Source organism: Suncus etruscus, chromosome 2 (genome assembly GCF_024139225.1).
Source record: "Suncus etruscus isolate mSunEtr1 chromosome 2, mSunEtr1.pri.cur, whole genome shotgun sequence".
Taxonomy (NCBI): domain Eukaryota; kingdom Metazoa; phylum Chordata; class Mammalia; order Eulipotyphla; family Soricidae; genus Suncus; species Suncus etruscus.
The window spans coordinates 99,876,509-99,895,719 of record NC_064849.1 but is presented as its reverse complement, the minus strand read 5'-3'; the positions used below and the strand labels follow the sequence as shown (position 1 = coordinate 99,895,719).

The window sequence follows — 19,211 nt, the reverse complement described above, 5'->3', positions numbered from 1 at the left end:
GTTCAGGAAAGATTCCACATCCAGTGTTGTATAGATGCTCCATTCAGGTGCTACTCCTGGTGCAGTGCTCAGAAAACCATGCCAGGAATCCAAGCAAGCACCCCAAATCATTGAACGAGCTCTCTCTCTCCCCTCTCTCTCTCTCCCTCTCTCTCTGTCTCCTCTCTCTTCCTCCTTCCCTCCTTCCTGTCTCTCTTTCTCCTCTCTCTGGCCCCATGCCTATTTTAATTAAAGATGGAAGTACAGAATTACTGCAAAAGAGCTCACGCTATCATTAATCATCCCAAATTGTGTCATTCCTGAGAGCTAAACTCATGGAAGTGGATTGGAATAATCCAATTCATTATGTCAGGTCATAAGTCAGGGAACAGGAAGTGCCCTAATGAAGCACTGACAGTAGGCAAGAGCCCGGAGTTACAGCCTCTGTTAATGTCGTTCTGCTGTTCTTTCATTAGGGGATGAAATTCTAGATGTGAACGGAATTCCAATCAAGGGTTTGACGTTTCAAGAAGCCATTCACACCTTTAAGGTAACCGCATTCCTGTGGGTCACCTTGCCTCCTTTGCCTCTCCCCCTTGATTTCTTTCTGGTGTAGGTGTGTGGTGGCTTGTTGTTGCAATCTTCTGTTGGTTTGTTTTCATCTTTTGATGAATCATCTGAATGTTTCTTCCCCTCCCATTTTGTTTCCTCAGCAAATCCGAAGTGGATTATTTGTCTTAACAGTCCGCACCAAGTTACTGAGCCCCAGTCTGACGCCCTGCTCAACACCCACCCACATGAGCAGATCCAGCTCCCCCAATTTCAATGCCAGTGGGGGCACCACCACCGTAGGCCCTGATGAGGGCAATTCTTCATCCCTGGGCAGGAAGACACCTGGGCCCAAGGACAGGATCGTCATGGAGGTCACACTCAACAAAGGTGATCTTCACTGTCAATGACTTCCATGCCGAAATAGTGATTTCTGCTCTCTCTGGCTGTAGATATTCTGGGTTTTGTTTGTTTATTTTTGAAACCATACCTAGTGGAGCTCAAGGACTAATCCAGACCCCTTGGTGGAGGCCATCTAGCAGGTTCTTTTTTGTATCCTTTGAAATAATTGCTCTCAGCTTAGTGGATTTAAAAGTAGAGATTTTAGCGATTTAAGGGAAGGAGTGTTACCAAGAGTGATTCTGTGTATGTCAGAGAATCATGTTGTTTTGGTTTGTTTTTCTTTTTAACAAAAAATTCTGCAGTCGGAGAGATAGAATGGAAGTAGAGCGTTTGCCTTGCATGCAGAAGGACGGTGGATCGAATTCCGGCATCCCATATGGTCCCCCAGGCCTGCCAGGAGCGATTTCTAAGCATATAGCCAGGAGTAACCCCTGAGCACTGTCGGGTGTGACCCAAAAACTAAAATAAAAAAGGGGGGGCCAGAGTAACAGCGCAGCAGTAGGGCATTTGCCTTGCACGTGGCTGTTCCAGGATGGACCTTGGTTTGATCCCTGGCATCCCATATGGTCCCCCAAACCAGGAGCATTTAGCCAGGAGTAACCCCTGAACATCACCGGGTATGCCCCCCCCCCCAAAACAAAGGTAGTATAGCAGGTAGTATAGTATTTGCTTTACACCTGTCAGGCCCAAGTTCAACCCTTAGCATCCTATATGGTTCTCTGAGCATCCCCAGAGGTAATTTTGTGTGCAGAGCCAGGAGTAACCCCTGAGCATCACTGGGTTTGTTAAAAAAAAAAAAAGTAAAAGGAACAAAAATATGATGAACATTTTAAAAACAAAGTAAAACATTAGGACTGAAGAAATAGTACAGTGGATAGAATGCTTTCTTAAACATAGCCAACCACTACCTTTTAAGTTTTATTCCCAGCACCCCTAATGATCTCTTGAGTTAAGCCAGGAATGATCCCTAAACACAGAGCCAGGAGTAATTCCTAAGCACTGCCAGGTGTCCCAAAAGCAGGGGAAAAAGAAAAATAGATTAATTACTAAAGAAAGGAAATGAAAGGAACCCTGAAATTTCATATCTAGAATGAAAAATAAAATGACTTATATTCTGCTTCCCAAAATCAGGCTTAAGAAGCCAGGAATTGCCCATTGAATAATTCACAGCCTGTACTTAGCTCTCATTTCATTGACAGAAGGTGATGCCAATGTTGACAGAGATAAGCCAGGTTTACATTATGTCTGGTCCAAAAGTAAATGGGCATCAGTCTGAATATACATTAGTGCGGCAACAAGTCACTTAGCTTTTTTTCTGACTTATTCTTGGCGCACAGAGCCACGAGTCGGACTGGGCATTGGAGCCTGCTGTCTGGCACTGGAGAACAGCCCTCCGGGCATCTACATTCACAGCCTGGCACCTGGATCTGTGGCAAAGATGGAGAGCAACCTGAGGTTCGTAATCCCCCCTGATGCCGTGGGGCTAGTCTGCTCGGTGGTGATGCTGGGCGGGCTTCTCAACCACAGTGCTGTTGCAGTCCTGCAGCTGGGATGCAGCGAATAGCATCCGCCAAGATGAAAGGCTCCTCTTAGTGCATTTTGAAGGGACTCTGGGACTCTTTCTGAACCTGTTTTGTTCTATTTGGACTCGGAAGAGCAGTTTCAGAAACGTGACAGTAATACAGGCTATTTGGATAGCGATGATTAGCTGAGTTTCTTTTTTTTTTCCACTGCTCTATTCATGCCTATAAACATGCATTTGAATGTTCAGTACCACAAGCCAGGAATCTGGTTCCTGATGAGGTCTTCACTATTATCTCTTGAGTCTTTTCTGCCTCGTTCACATCTTTGAGTAGCAATGTCAAACCGTCGCTTTCTGAAATGACTGCATATCTGATTTCTCTGCCCAACTAGTTGGGTTTTGCCTGGGTATTCTGTTTATGCAAGAACTGCCTAGGTATTCTATAAAACAGCATTTTCAATAAGTCTGTGCCCACTGAAATTTCACACAAGAATGTATTTGTACTGCACAAACTGCTCTATGAAAACAGTCTCAGCTTTCCCTCCTGTAAGCTCCTCAGTTCTTGAGCCACCGAGACATGGTCAAAATGGCATTCCTGGAGGTTACCATTTTGTGGTACTGTTAATTGTTTAAATGATGTCTTGAGCAAGTTAATCATCAGAGTAAGTTCATCGGAGTTAAGTTAATCATCGGAGTAAACTTCCATACGAAAAAATTTTGACAAATCATCCAAAGTACATTAAAGAAAATATACTTTTAGAACTCAAGAAAAAAAATCCTTTAATGACATCCCAAGATGATGTTTCTGTCTTGAATGGTTCCATATGTCTGGAGCATGCCAAATGAACATTCTTCAAACCCCACAGAAAGACGCTTTGTTCTTTCGGACTGTGTTCACTCTCTATAATTTCAAATCAAAATGGGCATCTTGTCCCCAGTTCCTCATTTGTCCAAATCTGAACTGTTTCTGTTTTTAACAAATTCTTGGGTAACCTTTGAGCTTCAGATTGTTCCTCTTTAAGTTTTATTACAATAATCGTTTCAGGGTGGGCAGAGGTTGGCGGGTTTTATATGATGATCAAAAGTAAGGCCCATAGTCAGGGGGTGACGTGGGTGGGCGTGTAGTTATATGTGCTCCGTAGATGCCCTCGTAAGCATTGCCACATAAATCTTTGTTTTGGGCCCCCAGCTCCATGCTCCAGAGCAGTGCTCTTTTCTCATTATTCTGGAATTTATCATGTCCTTCTAGAAATTTAGGGTACACGAAGCTCATGTCTTTTCAGGGACATGTTGTTGCCTTTTTCCACACTGAACGCTTGCTTCTTTTAATTCAGTGACACAATCCTATGCCTCAGCATCTGGCAACTTTGTTACATAAATCCTCTTTTCTTCCAATAAATATAAATGAAAAAAAGCTAAAGTATCAATCACTAAACTAATTTCAACCCAATGGCATTATTTTTCTAGTTGTCAAATCATTGTAACAGACTACTAACTAGACATTTGGTGATGCAGTCTGATAGGACATCCAAGTGTGAGCCACCGGTGAAACACAGTGTCCAGGTGACAACCAAGAATTAGCCACCAGAGTGACACGCTCCCTGGGGGGACATGTAGGGTGATCCACGGATCGTACACACCAGTCTCAGCCTGGTCAGGTGATCTTCAAGAAGGACTTCCAGTTAGGGAGTGCTGGGAGAACATCTGTGCTCAGACACCATTGTGTTGCTCTTACCCCCCAGCCGTGGAGATCAAATCCTGGAGGTGAATTCGGTCAATGTTCGCCATGCAGCTCTGAGCAAGGTCCATTCGATCCTGAGCAAGTGCCCCCCTGGGCCTGTTCGCCTGGTCATCGGCCGGCACCCCAACCCGAAGGTAAGGGAGGTTTTGATCTGCTGAGGATGGGCAGATGGTTCCACTCTTTTTCTGGCAACAGTGACACCCACATTCCTGGGACATTATGACTACACCTGCCTTGGGGCTGTTTCTGGGCAGCAATGGGACCCAGGTCATTCATCCCCTATCTCAGTGAAGCCTTGTCTGCCCTTGTTTATCTTCACACACTTAGAAAATTGTGTAAGGGAGTAGTTTTTTGGTTTTGATTTTTAGGCCACATCTGGCGGCTCTCAGAGGTTTTGGTTTTGGGACCACGCTCAGTTGGTGCTTGGTTTACTCCTGGCTCTGTGCTCAGAAATCATTCCTGGCAGGCTCAGAGGACTATATGGGACCCTGGGGATCAAACCGGGTTGTTCCCGGGTCAGCAGCATGCAAGGCAAATGCCCTACTGCTGTGCTATTACTCCAACCCTATGTGAGGAAGTTTTAACTGATATATTGCTTTTTAAAAAAATGTTGGCACTGTTTATACAGTTTGCCTTGTACATGGCCGACTCAGATTCAATCCTCAGCATCCTATATGGTCCCCCAAGTCTGCCAGGAATAATTTCTGAACACTGCAATATGTGGCCCCCCCCAAAAAAAAAACAAAAGAAAAAAAACAAATGTTGGTGCTTTTTGGACTATACCAGGTGTCGCAGGCTACTTCTGTTTTTGTTTTTGTTTTTTTGGGCCACACCTGTTTGATGCTCAGGGGTTACTCCTGGCTAAGCGCTCAGAAGTTGCCCCTGGCTTGGGGGGGGGACCATATGGGACGCCGGGGGATCGAACCGAGGTCCTTCCTTGGCTAGCGCTTGCAAGGCAGACACCTTACCTCTAGTGCCACCTCTCCGGCCCCTGGCTACTTCTGGAAATCAGGCCCTCCTGCCTGCAAAGCAGATACTCTCTCCTGAGTCATGCCAGTCTCCTTGGGGGCATCTTTTGGCCTCCTGGTCTCATCAGCTCTGATGAGGGGCCTCTCTTGGACCCTTGCCACGTGGCCATAGCCCTGTCGCCATAAGAAGCAGGCTGTGCTGTGTGTGTCTCACACCGCCTGCTGCATTCTAGAGAATGAAGTAGTCTGTGGCGTGACTACTGAACTTCAAGGCATGTCTGAAGTCAATGCTTCAGACAAGCCGGCTCAGGGTTTGCCAGGACATCGGCTTCATCTCAGTCACCGAGTATCAGCCTTATTTTAAGCCAGCACCATCCAACATCCAAAGAGCCTTTTGGTGTGAGGCATATCTGGTGGTCTATTGGTCTGCAAAGCAACTGAGTTTCAGTTGCCTGTGATGCTGTGAGAGACAACCAGCAAAAGCAAGAATGTGTATGTATGTGTGTGTGTGTGTGAGTGAGTGTGTGTGTGTGTGTGTGTGTGTGTGTGTGTGAGAGAGAGAGAGAGAGAGAGAGGAGAGGTGAGAGTGATGAGAGAGAGTGAGAGTGTGAGTGTAGAGAGAGCGAGAGAGTGAGAGAGAGAGAGAGAGAGACTGCTTCTCCCCATTTCTTCCAAGCAAAATAAAAGTATTCTGAGTTGTAACAGCAGACAATGTTTTTCTTTTGGTCAAGATTCCACTTTGTTGGATGTATTTTTGGACCCCTGAGCCCAGCACTTCATGCCAATTCTACGCTTGGATACGGAATGTATGTGCTTCCCCTAGTTTTCATGTGGTTCCAAGAGAAATACCACAGGATTTTCTTTTATTCTGCATCTCCTAATGACTTGGAACAGTGGGTGCCCAACTGGGATATTCAAACCCTGTGGGTCTAGACAAGCTACAATTTGGACCTGCTCAGGTGACAGCCTGAGCTTATGTGCAGTGACCGAAAACCAGGGAGGTCCAGGTTTCCTTGGCCCAGGGCTTGTCAGCATGATGAGAAGGAGCCGGAAGTCTTTTACTTGTTTCAACCTTCAGCCATTTTTCTCCGGTTGCAAAATGTCGAAAAGAAAAATTTGCAACGGCCCTCTGAGCTACTCTTTCCCCTGGCTTGTGTGTTCAGAGCGACTCTCTGCTTTGTGAAAGGGTGTGTGGCTGTAAGTGGATATGCCTGCGTATGTATGGCCACATATTTTATGTTCAGTGAAATCTACTAGAAAATATGACGTAAAAAACTACGAAGTAATTATGATTTATCTGTTAGGCTGAAAGGTAATGCCGAATCTATTACAGAAATATTTATGTATTAAGACAGATTGCTGTGTTTCTCCAAATGTTTATGCAGGACGTTATTTTACTAGGCCACTTTACCACTCTAAATTTAAACTATTTTTTAAACTTAAGAGGAACACCAAACTAAAAAGGAAAGGCTATACAATTTTCATAACTGGCTTTAAATACATCATGTATTTCTTTATGTATCAGTCTTTCTAGAAATCTTCCCAGAAATTATGAGTTACGAGAACAGCTAATAGAGGGGGGGAGAGGAAATTCCTGAATCTACCATGAGTCCAATAGAGAGGAAAAGTAAGAGTTAAAAAAGCACCATTGTGAAAAATTCATAGCTACAATTGATTCAGACAGGCATAACGAATGATGCTAAAACCATTCCGTGAAAATATAGCTGTGAGCAAGATATTTACATAGTCTGGAACTCTCTCCTCACAGATTACTTGGTAAAAACCCAAACATTAAAAAATTCAGTGGAGAAATCTGACAAACTCTTTCCTCATCCAAAGGTCATAGATATCATCACCAGTTATGAGACATGCAAGCCCTGGGCATCTCTGGGACACACTGAGAGGGAAACCAGGTTTTCGGATTATTTTATACCCCAAAGTGCTTAACCTACAACAAAGCATAAAGAAATTACCAGACAAATCCTAATGGAAGGTTTGGGTTGGTCTGGTTTCTTCCAAAATATCGGTATCGTGAAATGCAAAGAAATGCTCAAGGATTATTTTGACTAGAGACTAATGAGATGGGACAATCAAACCTGGGATTGGTTCTAGATTGCCAAAGAAAACCTCCTACAAGGGGCCGGTGAGGTGGCACTAGAGGTAAGGTGTCTGCCTTGCAAGCACTAGCCAAGGAAGGACTGAGGTTCAATCCCCCGGTGTCCCATATAGTCCCCCGTGCCTGCCAGGAGCTGTTTCTGAGCAGACAGCCAGGAGTAACCCCTGAGCACCGCTGGGTGTGACCCAAAACCTAAAAAAAAAAAAAAAAAAAAAAAAAAAAAAAAAGAAAGAAAGAAAGAAAGAAAAGAAAACCTCCTACAACGCTTTACTGTGTAGCCTTATTCTGTAAACCTGTGTTCTCCTTTGAATACGTATCTCACTTGCTTCTCTGTTTTTTGTTTTTTGGGTTTTGTTTTGTTGTTGTTGTTTTGTTTTGTTTATTTTGCTCTGGAGAAGTCTGTTTTCTCTCTTGAACAAGTACTTAACTCTTTCTCTCTCTTCACATTCTTTGAAAGAAAAAAATAACAGAACAAAGCTTTACTCTGCAGAGAATTGGTCTATGGCAGTCCAATCAAGACCCTCAAAAAGAGACAGAATTTGCACTCAAATGTGATTCTTTATATTCCAAAACATCATTTATCTGGTTGGGTTTTTCTTTTCCCCAGCAAAATGTTGGTGAAAGAAGTTTTATATTGGGCTGGGGAATGACTTAATCATCTGGAACACGTGCTTTGCATGCAGGAGACCCAGAATCTATCCCCAACACCACATACATGGTGCTCAGATTACAGTTGAGGGCAGCCTCAGGCACTGAGCCACGAGTAGCTTCCAAACACCATCAGGTATGGCCCAAGAATCCCAAAGAAGAAGAAGACACTGCATGTTGATTTTTATTTTCCTCATCCCAAGCTGACATTCAATTCTCGTCCATTATAGGCACATCTGAAGAGCACTCTGAAGGGCAATTATTAGGCAGTATTCCTGAAGTAGGTCAGGCTTTGGTGATAGTACATGAGGTTTTTAAGACAATGTCCTTGTTTTCACAAGACAGGAGTTGAAATATTTGCAGGGCACTGCACAAGTAACTCCCAATGGTTTAGCAAGTGAAGTGAGTAAATCTCAAATGGTGTAGCAAAAAGATAAAGTAGGGGTCCGGAGAGATAGCCTTGCATGCAGAAGGATGGTGGTTCAAGTCCCAGCATCCCATATGGTCCCCCAAGCCTGCTAGAAGAGATTTCTGAGCTTAGATCCAGGAGTAACCCCTGAGCGCTGCCAGGTGTGATCCCCCCAAAACAAAACAAAAAGATAAAGTGGGGGCCAGAGCTATAGTACAACAGGAAGAAAGTTCACCTTGCATGGAGCTGACTTGGGTTTGATACCCAGTATCCCATATGGTTCTTCTGAGCCTGCCAGTGTGATCCTTAAGCACAGAGCTAGGATAACCCCTGAACATCCCCAGATGTGGTCCCAAATAAACAAAAGCAAACAAACAAAAATAGAATAAGCTTAAATAGAAAAGGGGCTCGAGAGATACTACAGTGGGGCCTGGCCTTGCACACAGCTGACCAAGGTTCTATCCCATGTGGTCCTCCCAAGCACTGTCAGGAATAATTCCAGAGTACAGGGCCAGGAATAAATCCTGGGCTGAGCAAAGTGTGGCTCAAAAGCAAAACAAAACAAAACAAAAATTCAAAAGTAGAGTAAATTTTTTGCTTCTCTCTGGCAAGTTTTAGATAGATTTAAGGGTAAAAAATTAGAGAAAAAAGAATTATGGGTGTTCTAGAACAGAGGTTCCCAGAGTTATCAGTCCAAGTATCCCCTTGTTATACCCCTGCTGTCCCCTGGAAATCCATTTTTATTAGGCAAACAAAAAGTGCTCTCTTGAGACTGGAGAGTTAGTATAGTTAGTACAGCTCTTGCCTTGCATGTGTTCGAACCCCTGCACTCCATCTGGTCCTCTGAGTACCATCTGGAGTAATTCCAGAGTGCAGAGCCAGGAGCAACCTCTGAGTGGCCCTTTTGTGGCCACAAAACAAAAACCAGTTTCACCTCAAGCTTTCCTACCCATTGGAGGGTGCCAACATCCCCACAGGCAGGAAGTGCCCCTGACATTAGCACATAGTTCTTAAGAGATGCTCTTAGCAGCCATGTTGCCCAGATGCGCTGCCGAATGCACTGGGGCATCATGTGAAGATCACTTATTTTGTGTACCAGTTAACACAGCTTCACCTCTGTGCTCTGAATCATTGTTTCAAAGGATGGTCCTAACCTCTGACCCTGTGGTTTTCACCTGAGCTCAACTCCCAACTCTGCACCTCTTGCACTATAATGGGGGAAATAAATAATAAATAAAACCGTCTCATTTGTGCTTTTTATTGGGAATCAGGTTTCGGAGCAGGAAATGGATGAAGTGATAGCACGCAGCACCTCTCAGGACTGCAGAGAGGCCGGTCCTTCTCCTGGCTTAGGTATTGTAACTGCACTGTTTCCATTCAACATTCTGAAGAGTTCCTCATGAAGTGTCCCCCTGGGGCCACTCCCCATGCACTATTGCTGACTCATTGTCTTCAGATTTGGCAAAAGTAGCTTCAAAGAGATTCTGTGCTTTCTCTGAACTGAAGCTTTTAAGTTCTGCTGTTATGTAATGTATTTTATTCAAATTCTAACCACACCTGTTTCTTGCATCTGCTGCAAGATAATTTGCAAAAGAAAGAGAATTAGCAGCATCTTAGTATGTTTATGTATCTGACATGCTCTGGGTGAAAATGAAGCAGGACCAAATTATCTGATGTATAGAATATTATCTGCCCCCAACCTTGGGAGTCGGTTACATGAATTCAAAGGCTCAGCTAAATAAGGAAAATAGAGGTTTCTAAAGAAAGAAACAATGCATGATCTCCTTTTATAAGTGGAAAATTCAAGCAGACAATGGTTACTAAGAATTTCAGATTGGGGGGCCGGGTAGGTGGCGCTGGAGGTAAGGTGTCTGCCTTGCAAGCGCTAGCCAAGGAAGGACCGCGGTTCGATCCCCCGGCGTCCCATATGGTCCCCCCAAGCCAGGGGCGATTTCTGAGCACATAGCCAGGAGTAACCCCTGAGCGTCAAACGGGTGTGGCCCAAAAACCAAAAAAAAAAAAAAAAAAGAATTTCAGATTGGAACCAGAGCGATATATTGCACATCCGGGAGGGAGTTTGCCTTGTATATAGCCAACCTAGTTCCATCCCAGGCATCCCATATGGATCCCCGACCCTGCCAGGAGTGATTTCTGAGCACAGAGCCAGGAAGAATACCTGTGTGCCACCTGTTATGGCTCATAAACCAAGAAGGGGAAAAAAAGAATTTCAAATTGATTTAAAACATTAGACAATACATTGTTTTCAAACAAATGTTTCCGGTAGAATGGAAACCGAAAGGGATTCTGCAAACACTTCTGAGCTTGAGGTTTTTCACTTAGTTTAGTTTTGTTTGCTTTTTTACAGTACCAGGAATTAAAGCCAGGCTGTGTGCATGCAGGACATGCACTTTACCTCGGAACTACTGCACGGCTTTAAATGTTACTGACGTTAAGATTGATGTTCGAAGGGAAAAAGAACGCAGACATGAGTTACTGCTTGTCAAAGGAAAGGGAAGGCATAGGATTTTTTTTGGCAGCCATGAAATATCCTGACTATTTGCATCCATAATTAATAGATTTAAAGTGGCCACAGTCATAATAGGCCCTTTATTCAACCAGCTCATTCTTGGCTTGCTTGGAAACTGCCGCTTCATAATCCTAACCTGTCCACTTGGTCACTTATGAAGGATTTTAAGCCGGGCTTCTTGGGCCCTGAGATCTCTTTGCTCACAGCATATACATAATTTAACGCCTGGTTGCTGCATCTTTGCATTTCTGTTAAAAGCTTAGATACTCCACCCTGTCCCTAGGTCTAGTTCACCCTCTTCCCTAAACACCTTCAAGCTGGCTATAATGCTGAGCACTGCTGATCAGATCTGCAGAGGCTTCTGCCCTAGGGACTGCTGGAAGCTCCAAATACTCATAATTAAATGGACCTTGGATGGATGGGCTATATCTCATGCTGTCAGTTTCCAGAAAAGAGGGTGCTTCCAACCAGGATCATCCAAACTAGGGCTCTGTGCCTAAGCAGTCTTGGGACAGGACAAGGATCAAGTACCTTGTAGGCTGTCATGCCTTTGTGCTCACAGCCCATGGAGCAAAGAGGGTTTATTGCATCTCTGGCTCCTTTTCTGATTAAAGATGTGAGCTTTTTGAGTTGAGTTAGGTTGGGTTGAGTTGAGTTGAGTTAGGTTTAGTTTGGTTTGGGGCCATACCTGGCAGTTCTCAGTAGGTTACTCCTAGCTCTGTATGTGGGAATTACTCCTGGATGGCTCTGTGGACCACGTGAGATGCCTGGAGTGTTTGGTACCCAGGCCACCATGTGCAAGGAAAGCACCCTCCCTGTTATACCACCACCCCTGGGAACTTTGTGGGGACTCTGCTGTACTGATGTTCTGACGATTTCCCTCTCCCCACAGGCACCCCCTTGAAGAGCCCCTCTCTTGGGAAAAAGGTAAGTCCCCAGGTGCTCTCACTGCACCTCTGGCCCAGAATCCTAGTCCTGGACCCCTGTGTTAAGACTGAAAGCCTTAGCCTGGTTTCTACAAGGGCATCCATGCGGCCACTTTTTTTTTTTTTTTTTCAGGAAATACTGCATTTTTTTTTCTTTTCTTTTTTGGTTTTTGGGCCACACCCAGCGATGCTCAGGGTTACTCCTGGCTGTCTGCTCAGAAACAGCTCCTGGCAGGCACGGGGGACCATATGGGATGCCGGGATTCAAACCAACCACCTTAGGTCCTGGATCGGCTGCTTGCAAGGCAAATGCCGCTGTGCTATCTTTCCGGGCCCTGCGTTTTTTTCTTGGAGAGAGGCATGGGTCTCTTTTATGGGGCATTCGTCTCAGAAAATGCAAAGTCACAGAATGAAGGAGCAAGCTCTAGATTGCAGGGTCCTGGGTCAGGTTTGGGGCCCTTCTCTCAGTTATGGCTCCATGAGGTCCAGGAGCAAGTACTCCAGGCTTTGTTTTGTTTTTTCCTTTGTTTCTTCCATCTGCTTTTGTCTCACCCACTTGGCTTCCCTTTTCCAACCCTTTCCTCCAGTGCTTCCTCAAGGAGCTCATTCTCTGTATTTTCTGATACCTTCCTAACATTTATGAGAAGGAGAGAGAGGAGGGGAGAGAGAGAGCAGGGAGAGAAAGCAGAACAGAGAGAGGCAAGAGAGAGGACAAAAAATGAATGAGCCTTTGTATTAATCCAGGTTTGGGGTAGAGCTCATGGTCACCGTCACAGTAGTTTGCTAGGTTTGGTTTTGGGGCCACACTCAGTGGTGCTTGGGGTCTACTCCATGCTCCCTGCTGGGGTTCCTCCAAATAGTGCTTGGGGGAACCTGCAGAGCCTGTGCTCATCCTTGTGTATCCTTCCCCTTTGCAATCACCACAGTGTCTGGTGGCCCCTCACAACACCTTGTCTCTGCAGGACTCCCTGTCTTCAGAGGCGGACCTATCTCAGTACTTTGTCCCTGACATGCCGGGCTCCTTGTCAGACTTTGTGGTGGCTGTATCCGAGGACGAGGATCATGCAGGTAGTGGCTGTAGCACCTCGGAGGACAGTAACCCACCGCCCACCCTGTCCAGTAAGTACTGGGTGCTCCCCAGGGTCACTGGGTAGGGGGACACACCTGGACCAGGAGCTGAGTGAGGTTACTGGACTCCACACAAACACACCAAAACCACCCAGAGCTACTTACACATCAGTCTGGAATGTTGTGGCCTCAGATCAGGATTTGCTTCAGGCCTTGTGCTTTGGGGTACCCCGGCACCAGAACCCCAAGTCTTTTCCCTCACAAGGCTATCCCTTTGTTCTCTTTAGTGGGCAGTCAGCCCTTCCTGGTCAGAGCTCAGAAGAGACCCATGTTACACAGACATGAGTTATTTTGGTCAAATCTCATTCATTCCATATTTGTTCATCTTTTGGGCACCCCCAGCAGTGCTCAAGGGCTATTCCTAGCTCTGTGTTGGGGGGTCTGTGTCCAGCAGAGGCTGAGGGAATAGACTTCTTGCCTGCAGAGCCTGTGTTGTTCATTCCCAGAGCTATCTCTAGTCCTTCCTCCTCAGTGTCTTCCTAGATAGGATCCCACCCATGGTGGCAGCACTGGGGGCCTATGTGGTGTTTGGGATGGAACAGGGGCCTTAAAGCATTCACTGCACGTGCTCTGGTCCTTCACACTGTCTCCCCACCCTCCATCCCCCTTTGTCTGCATTTCTAACATAGGAACCTGAAAACTGCCCTGGCTAGAAGCAGACAGTGGGGGCTCCGGCTCTGCTCCGGTGCAGTAGCTGGGCTGCTTCTCTCCCTTCCGAGGCCCATAGAGCATGACAGCCACGGGTGGAATCAGCACAGATTTTGGTTCAGTGTGTCTCCCTCAGTCCCAGGAACACTCCTGTGCTGGGCTCTGTGCTCGCACACGCGACCAGGCTACGCTGTGCCCATCAGTGGGGGGATTCGTGTGGGTGAGCCTGTGGATAGAAGCTTGTAGATTCTCTACTGCACCAGGATCTGCATCCGTAGCCTCCATAGTGCTGAAGACCCCACCATAATCTGAGAGCTGGAATCAAGCCCTTTAGTATAGCCCAAAGGGCTAGAATGAGCCAGCACAGGGACACCCCAAACACACCACACACACACACCCACACACACACCACACACCACACTTTTCTCCTAATGGGCTATTCTCAACAGTAGGGTCTGGGTGGAGGGGAGCCTCAGGGACCTTGAAGAACTAAAGCCTCACTCTTGGGGGTCATGGGCTAGGCTAGGCAAAACCTAGCTGAAGGCCAGTGGCTGGGCCACAGGGCGTGACTGCTCAGGAGAAATCAAGGGCTAAAACAGGCTGTGACAAGGTGCAGCGGGAGCCCCATTTCACTGCCCCTTTCTCCCCTGCTGACCCCCACCAGCTCCTAAGGAACCAGTGAAAGCCAGAGCAAACAGCCTCGTGACCCTCGGAAGCCACCGCACCTCGGGACTCATCCATAAGCAGGTGACGGTGGCCAGAAAGTCCAAGCCCTCCCGAGCAGCCCCACAAGGACTCCGAAACCCCTTCCGCAGGCAGCGGAAGGTAGGCTGCCAGCCGTGGCAGCAGCGGTGACGGTGGCAGCGATGAGGATGAGGAGGGACGCAGAGAAGGACAGTATTTCCCTCCCCTGGCACCCTGGTGGACCCCAGCAGGCTCCTGGACCCAGGACAGTGCCAGACCTGCCATATCCATCACTTCCCAGGCCTTGGCCCCCCATGGCCACCAGGAGCCACCCCACAAGACTCGGGTCAGCAAGGCCTCATCTGTGCCTCTCCTGGGCAGCCCGCTAGACTCGGAGCTGAGTGTCCCTGGCGGTAGAGGGGATGCTGCTGCCCAGGCTTCTGTCGCGGCCTGTACCAGTGGCTCTGGCTGTGCAGGGAGGAAGGAGCTGCCTGGCTCAAAGAGCTCTCCCAAGTTGGTAGTACAGAGCAGCTGCAGGCCACCCAGAGTCTGTTGGTCCCCGAGAGTGCTGGCACTGCACCACAGAACAACAGCCTGGGGTCTAGGCACAAGCCTGTGGCCAGGGTCATTGCCACACCCGCCAAAGGCCAGGCGCTGCTGAGGTCTGGAGCTTAGAGATATCAGACTTGCCCAACAGTGCCCGAGAGCTGCAAGTCCTGGCCACACCCAGTCCAGGGACCAGCCCAGGTGGAAAAATGGACAAGGTCAGTGTGTGTTTATAGTGGTGGGGTGAAAGGGGGTGCCCTGCATTGAGACGGCACTGGGGCCAAGACAGGTTGTCCACTGTGGAACTATTCCTTTTTCTGCTCACACTCAGCATCCTTGTCTGTCTGCGGGCTGGGAGGAGGAGAAGCGGAACATTCTATCCTGCCTGTGATTGAGGATGGAAGGACCAGGGAGGCCAATGAATGCTAAAGTGGGCTCATGTAGGGCCCGGAGAGATAGCACAGCGGCGTTTGCCTTGCAAGCAGCTGATCCAGGACCAAAGGTGGTTGGTTCGAATCCCGGTGTCCCATATGGCCCCCTGTGCCTGCCAGGAGCTATTTCTGAGCAGACAGCCAGGAGTAATCCCTGAGCACTGCCGGTGTGCTCCCCCCCCCAAAAAAGAGGGCTCAGGTAGCAACGGCTCCCTAGCATTGAGCACCTCTTTAAACCTGTCTTCAGAGGGCAGGACCATTGATTGTCCGATTTCCGGACAGTTTTTCCCTCTAGAGATAGGCTAAGAGCCTCATTTTTTCAAACTTGTCTACCGTGTGATTAGTAATGGGTAATTGGATGTCATTAAAACCACACAGACCCAGGCCAGAGAGAGCAGTTGGGTTCTAAGGCACATGCCTCGCATACAGACAACCCAGGTTTGACAATCCATAGGGTCCCTGCTGACCACCACCAGGGACTACTCCACCAGGATGTAATTCCTGAACACTGTCAAGTGTGGACAAACACCTAAAATAATGAACGTGATGTCCAGGCAGGGATGTCGCTCAGTGGCAAGCGTGTGCCTGGCCCATGTGAGACCTTGAGTTCCAGCATCACTGAAACATCCAATTCTGGCATTTACATGCTGCCTGGCCATTATCTTGATCCGGTTGTACTTGGGCCGGAGCAATAGTACAGTAAAGAGGATGCTTGCCTTGCAAGCAACTGACCCAGATTCGATTCTCGGCATCCCATAGGGCGACCCAAGGCCACAGGGGTGATTCCTGATCACAGAGCCAGTAATAAGCCCTGAGCACCACTAGATGAGGCCCCAAAACAAAAACAAAACAAAACAGATCAATCTCGGGCTGAAGCCATAGCATAGCCAGGAGGGAATTTGCCTTGCGCACAGCCAATTTGGGTTCAATCCTCCGCATCTCATATAGTCCCCCAAGCTTGCCAGAAATGATTACTTTTCTTTTTTTGGGGGGGGGCACACTTTGCAGTGCTTAGGGGTTCAGAAATTGCTCCTGGCAGGCTCGGGAGGACTATATGGAATGCCAGAGATTGAACCTAGGTCAGCTACGTGCAATGCAGATGCACTACTTACTGTGCTAATCTCTCCAGTCACCGAGAGTGGGTTTTCTTTGTTTTTTTGTTTTGTTTTGTTTTGTTTCTTTGGTTTTTGGTTTTGGGGCCAAACCCAGCTGTGTGCTCAGAAATCATTCCTGGCAGACTTGAGGGACCATATGGGCTACCGGGAATTGAACTCAGGTCCGTCCTGGGTAGGCCGCAAGGCAAATTCCCTACCACTGTGCTATCTCTCTGCCCCCCACCCCCCAGGAGTGTTTTCTGAGTCCAGAGCTAAGTAAGCCCTGAGCATCACTGGGTGTGGCCCCAAAGCAAACGAACCCCAAAACCAAGCCCATGCCCCTCAATTATGTTCATACCTTGCCGACAAATAGAAAATCAGTGCAGTTAGTCCATCCCTGTGCAGATTCCCTGCCCCGAGAATAACTTCCATTCTGTCCTCTATGTCCTCCCGCAGAGCTGATGCTCTTTACCTCTTCCCTCTGCTGCCACCTTTGGGCTGTGTGTGACTCCTCCACGGAAACAGTATATTCCTAAAACCTGACTTATTTATTGTTTGCTTTTGGTTTGGATTTTGAACCACATTCAACAAACAGTGCTGGGGGTAACTCCTGACTCAGCATTGCTCCCATTGGTTCTCAGGGTGAGAAGGAAACCTCAGGCTCCCAAACCAGGACCTGGAGAGACGCAGGTCTGGAAGCAAACACTGATGCAAGAAATAAACGACACGGTGAAAGGGGGTAAAAACAGGTTCAGGAATTCCAATACACAAGACTTTCGCTCCTAAGAAGCAGATAGCTTAATGGGGAAGACCTGAGAATCTTGCTTCCTGATCTTTCCTGAGACCCAGGTTTTTTATTAGCAAGAACCAGACCACACTGTAAAGTGGAGAATGAATACTAAGTAGGGTGGGACCCATAATCCAACACTTCGGGGACCATGTGGTGCCAGGATTGAGCCCTGGATTCTCACATCCCAAACACTCACTGTCAGGAATTAACAATTGCCACTCCTGAGCTTCTGAGAGACAGAGACAGAGAGAGAGAGAGACAGAGAGACAGAGAGAGAGAGAGAGACAGAGAGACAGAGAGAGACAGAGAGAGAGAGACAGAGAGAGATAGAGAGAAACAGAGAGAGAGAGAGAGACAGAGAGAGACAGAGAGGGAGGGAAAGAGGGAGGGCAGGGAGGGAAGGGAGAGAGGGGAGGGGAGGGAAGAGGAGGAGAGGGAGAGAGAGGAATTCACAGGTCAGGAGGCCAGAAAGATAACATGGAGATAGGGCATTTGCCTTGCATGCAGAAGGATGGTGGTTCAAATCCCAGCATCCCATATGGTCCCTCAAGCCTGCTAGGAGCGATTTTTTGAGCATAGATCCAGGAGTGACCCCTGAGCACTGCCGGGTGTCACCAAAAAAAAAAAAAAAAAAAATTCACAGGCCAGAGGTGGCTGGGAGAAGCCTGTAGTCCTAGGTTCAATGTATCCTTTTTATTCCTCCTGGAGCTTGTATAGCAGGATGCTTCTTGGGTAAGGACACCCTGTTTTCAGGCCAAAGTTTTTCTTTCTATTTTTCCCAACTTTTGCGGCACCTATGCAGAAATCTGCCACCCCTTTTATCTTTTAGTTTAGTTTTGTTTTGTATTGGGGCCACACTCGGCAGTGCTCAGGGATTACTCCTGGCTCTCTGCTCAGAAATCTCTCCTCAGCAGGCTTGGGGGACCATATGGGATGCCGGGAATCGAACCCAGGTCCATCCCGGGTAGGCGCATGCAAGCAAATGCTCTACCACTGTGCTATTATTGTTCCATTCCCTATATATGAACTTTAAAGCAGCCCGACTACTTTGATTTGGGAGGTCACACCAGGTGGTGCTTGGGCAATTCCTGGCTCTGTGCTCAAAATTGATCCCTGCTGGTGCTCAAGGGACCATAAGGAGTGCTGGGGATTAGAACCAAGCTCAATGGTAGGTGTGAGGCATATGCTTTAACACCTGGACTATCTTTCCAGCCACTTGCTCTCACTTTCCAGTTATTATAATTGATGTTAACTATATACCTATATCTTAGAGATCTTGCTTTTAATTCTTGGTGACATCTACTCAAAGTGGGGTCTTGAGGAGTTTTGTTTTTTAGAGGGCCCACACCCTAAAAATGTACTCAGGATTACTCCTGGCTATGAGCCCAAGGATCACTCAAATGGGACATGGGGAACCCTATGGGGTGTTAGGGAATGAGCTCTAGTCTGCCACATGCAAGGCAAGCCCCTGCCCACTATATTATCACTCCCCCAGAGTTCTCTTGTTAATCTCTTGAAGAATGACGTTGGTATGGACATTCTTGCCATCCACATTCTCCCATCCATTACCACTAGCCACACACCCCCACCCACATCACCAATTGTCTCATCTTCAACAGCTCCACAATTGAGGCCAGAGATAGCACAGAGGTGAAGGCCCTTGCCTTGTATGCATATAACCCAGGTTCAAATTCTTACCATCCCATATGTTCCCCCAAGTGCTGCCAGGAGTGATCCCTGAGCACAGAGCCAGGAGCCAGCCCTTAGTACAGCCAGATATGGATCCAAACCTTCTTAAATAAATAATGAAAGGCCTAAAAAGTGGGAGACTATATTAGTACAACAGTACTATTAGTACAAGTAGTACAATAGATACAGCACTTGCCTTACATGCAACTGAGCTGGATTCAATCCAACATCATAGGGTCCCCCAAGCCCTTCAGGATCTGAACACAGAGCCAGGAGTAATCCCTAAGGACCACCAGGTGTGGCCCCAAATTTTTTAAATGATAACAATAAATGTAAAACATTTCCACCAACAGTGCTTCTAGGCTCCCATTTCTTCACATCTTTGCCAACACTTCTATCTCTTGCCCCTAAATC

The 19,211-nt window shown here is 47.2% G+C and overlaps 1 protein-coding gene across 1 annotated transcript in view; it reads left to right on the top strand.

Annotated features, from left to right (window-relative positions):
• Positions 1-19,211, top strand: part of PDZD2 (PDZ domain containing 2) — a 410,667-nt gene that overhangs the window by 368,073 nt on the left and 23,383 nt on the right. The window contains 11 exon segments of the mRNA XM_049769043.1: positions 456-529; positions 693-918; positions 2,268-2,385; positions 4,195-4,327; positions 9,606-9,687; positions 11,754-11,788; positions 12,750-12,906; positions 14,228-14,409; positions 14,411-14,788; positions 14,791-14,909; positions 14,978-15,011. Of these exon segments, the coding sequence (XP_049625000.1) occupies positions 456-529; positions 693-918; positions 2,268-2,385; positions 4,195-4,327; positions 9,606-9,687; positions 11,754-11,788; positions 12,750-12,906; positions 14,228-14,409; positions 14,411-14,788; positions 14,791-14,909; positions 14,978-15,011 (1,538 nt within the window).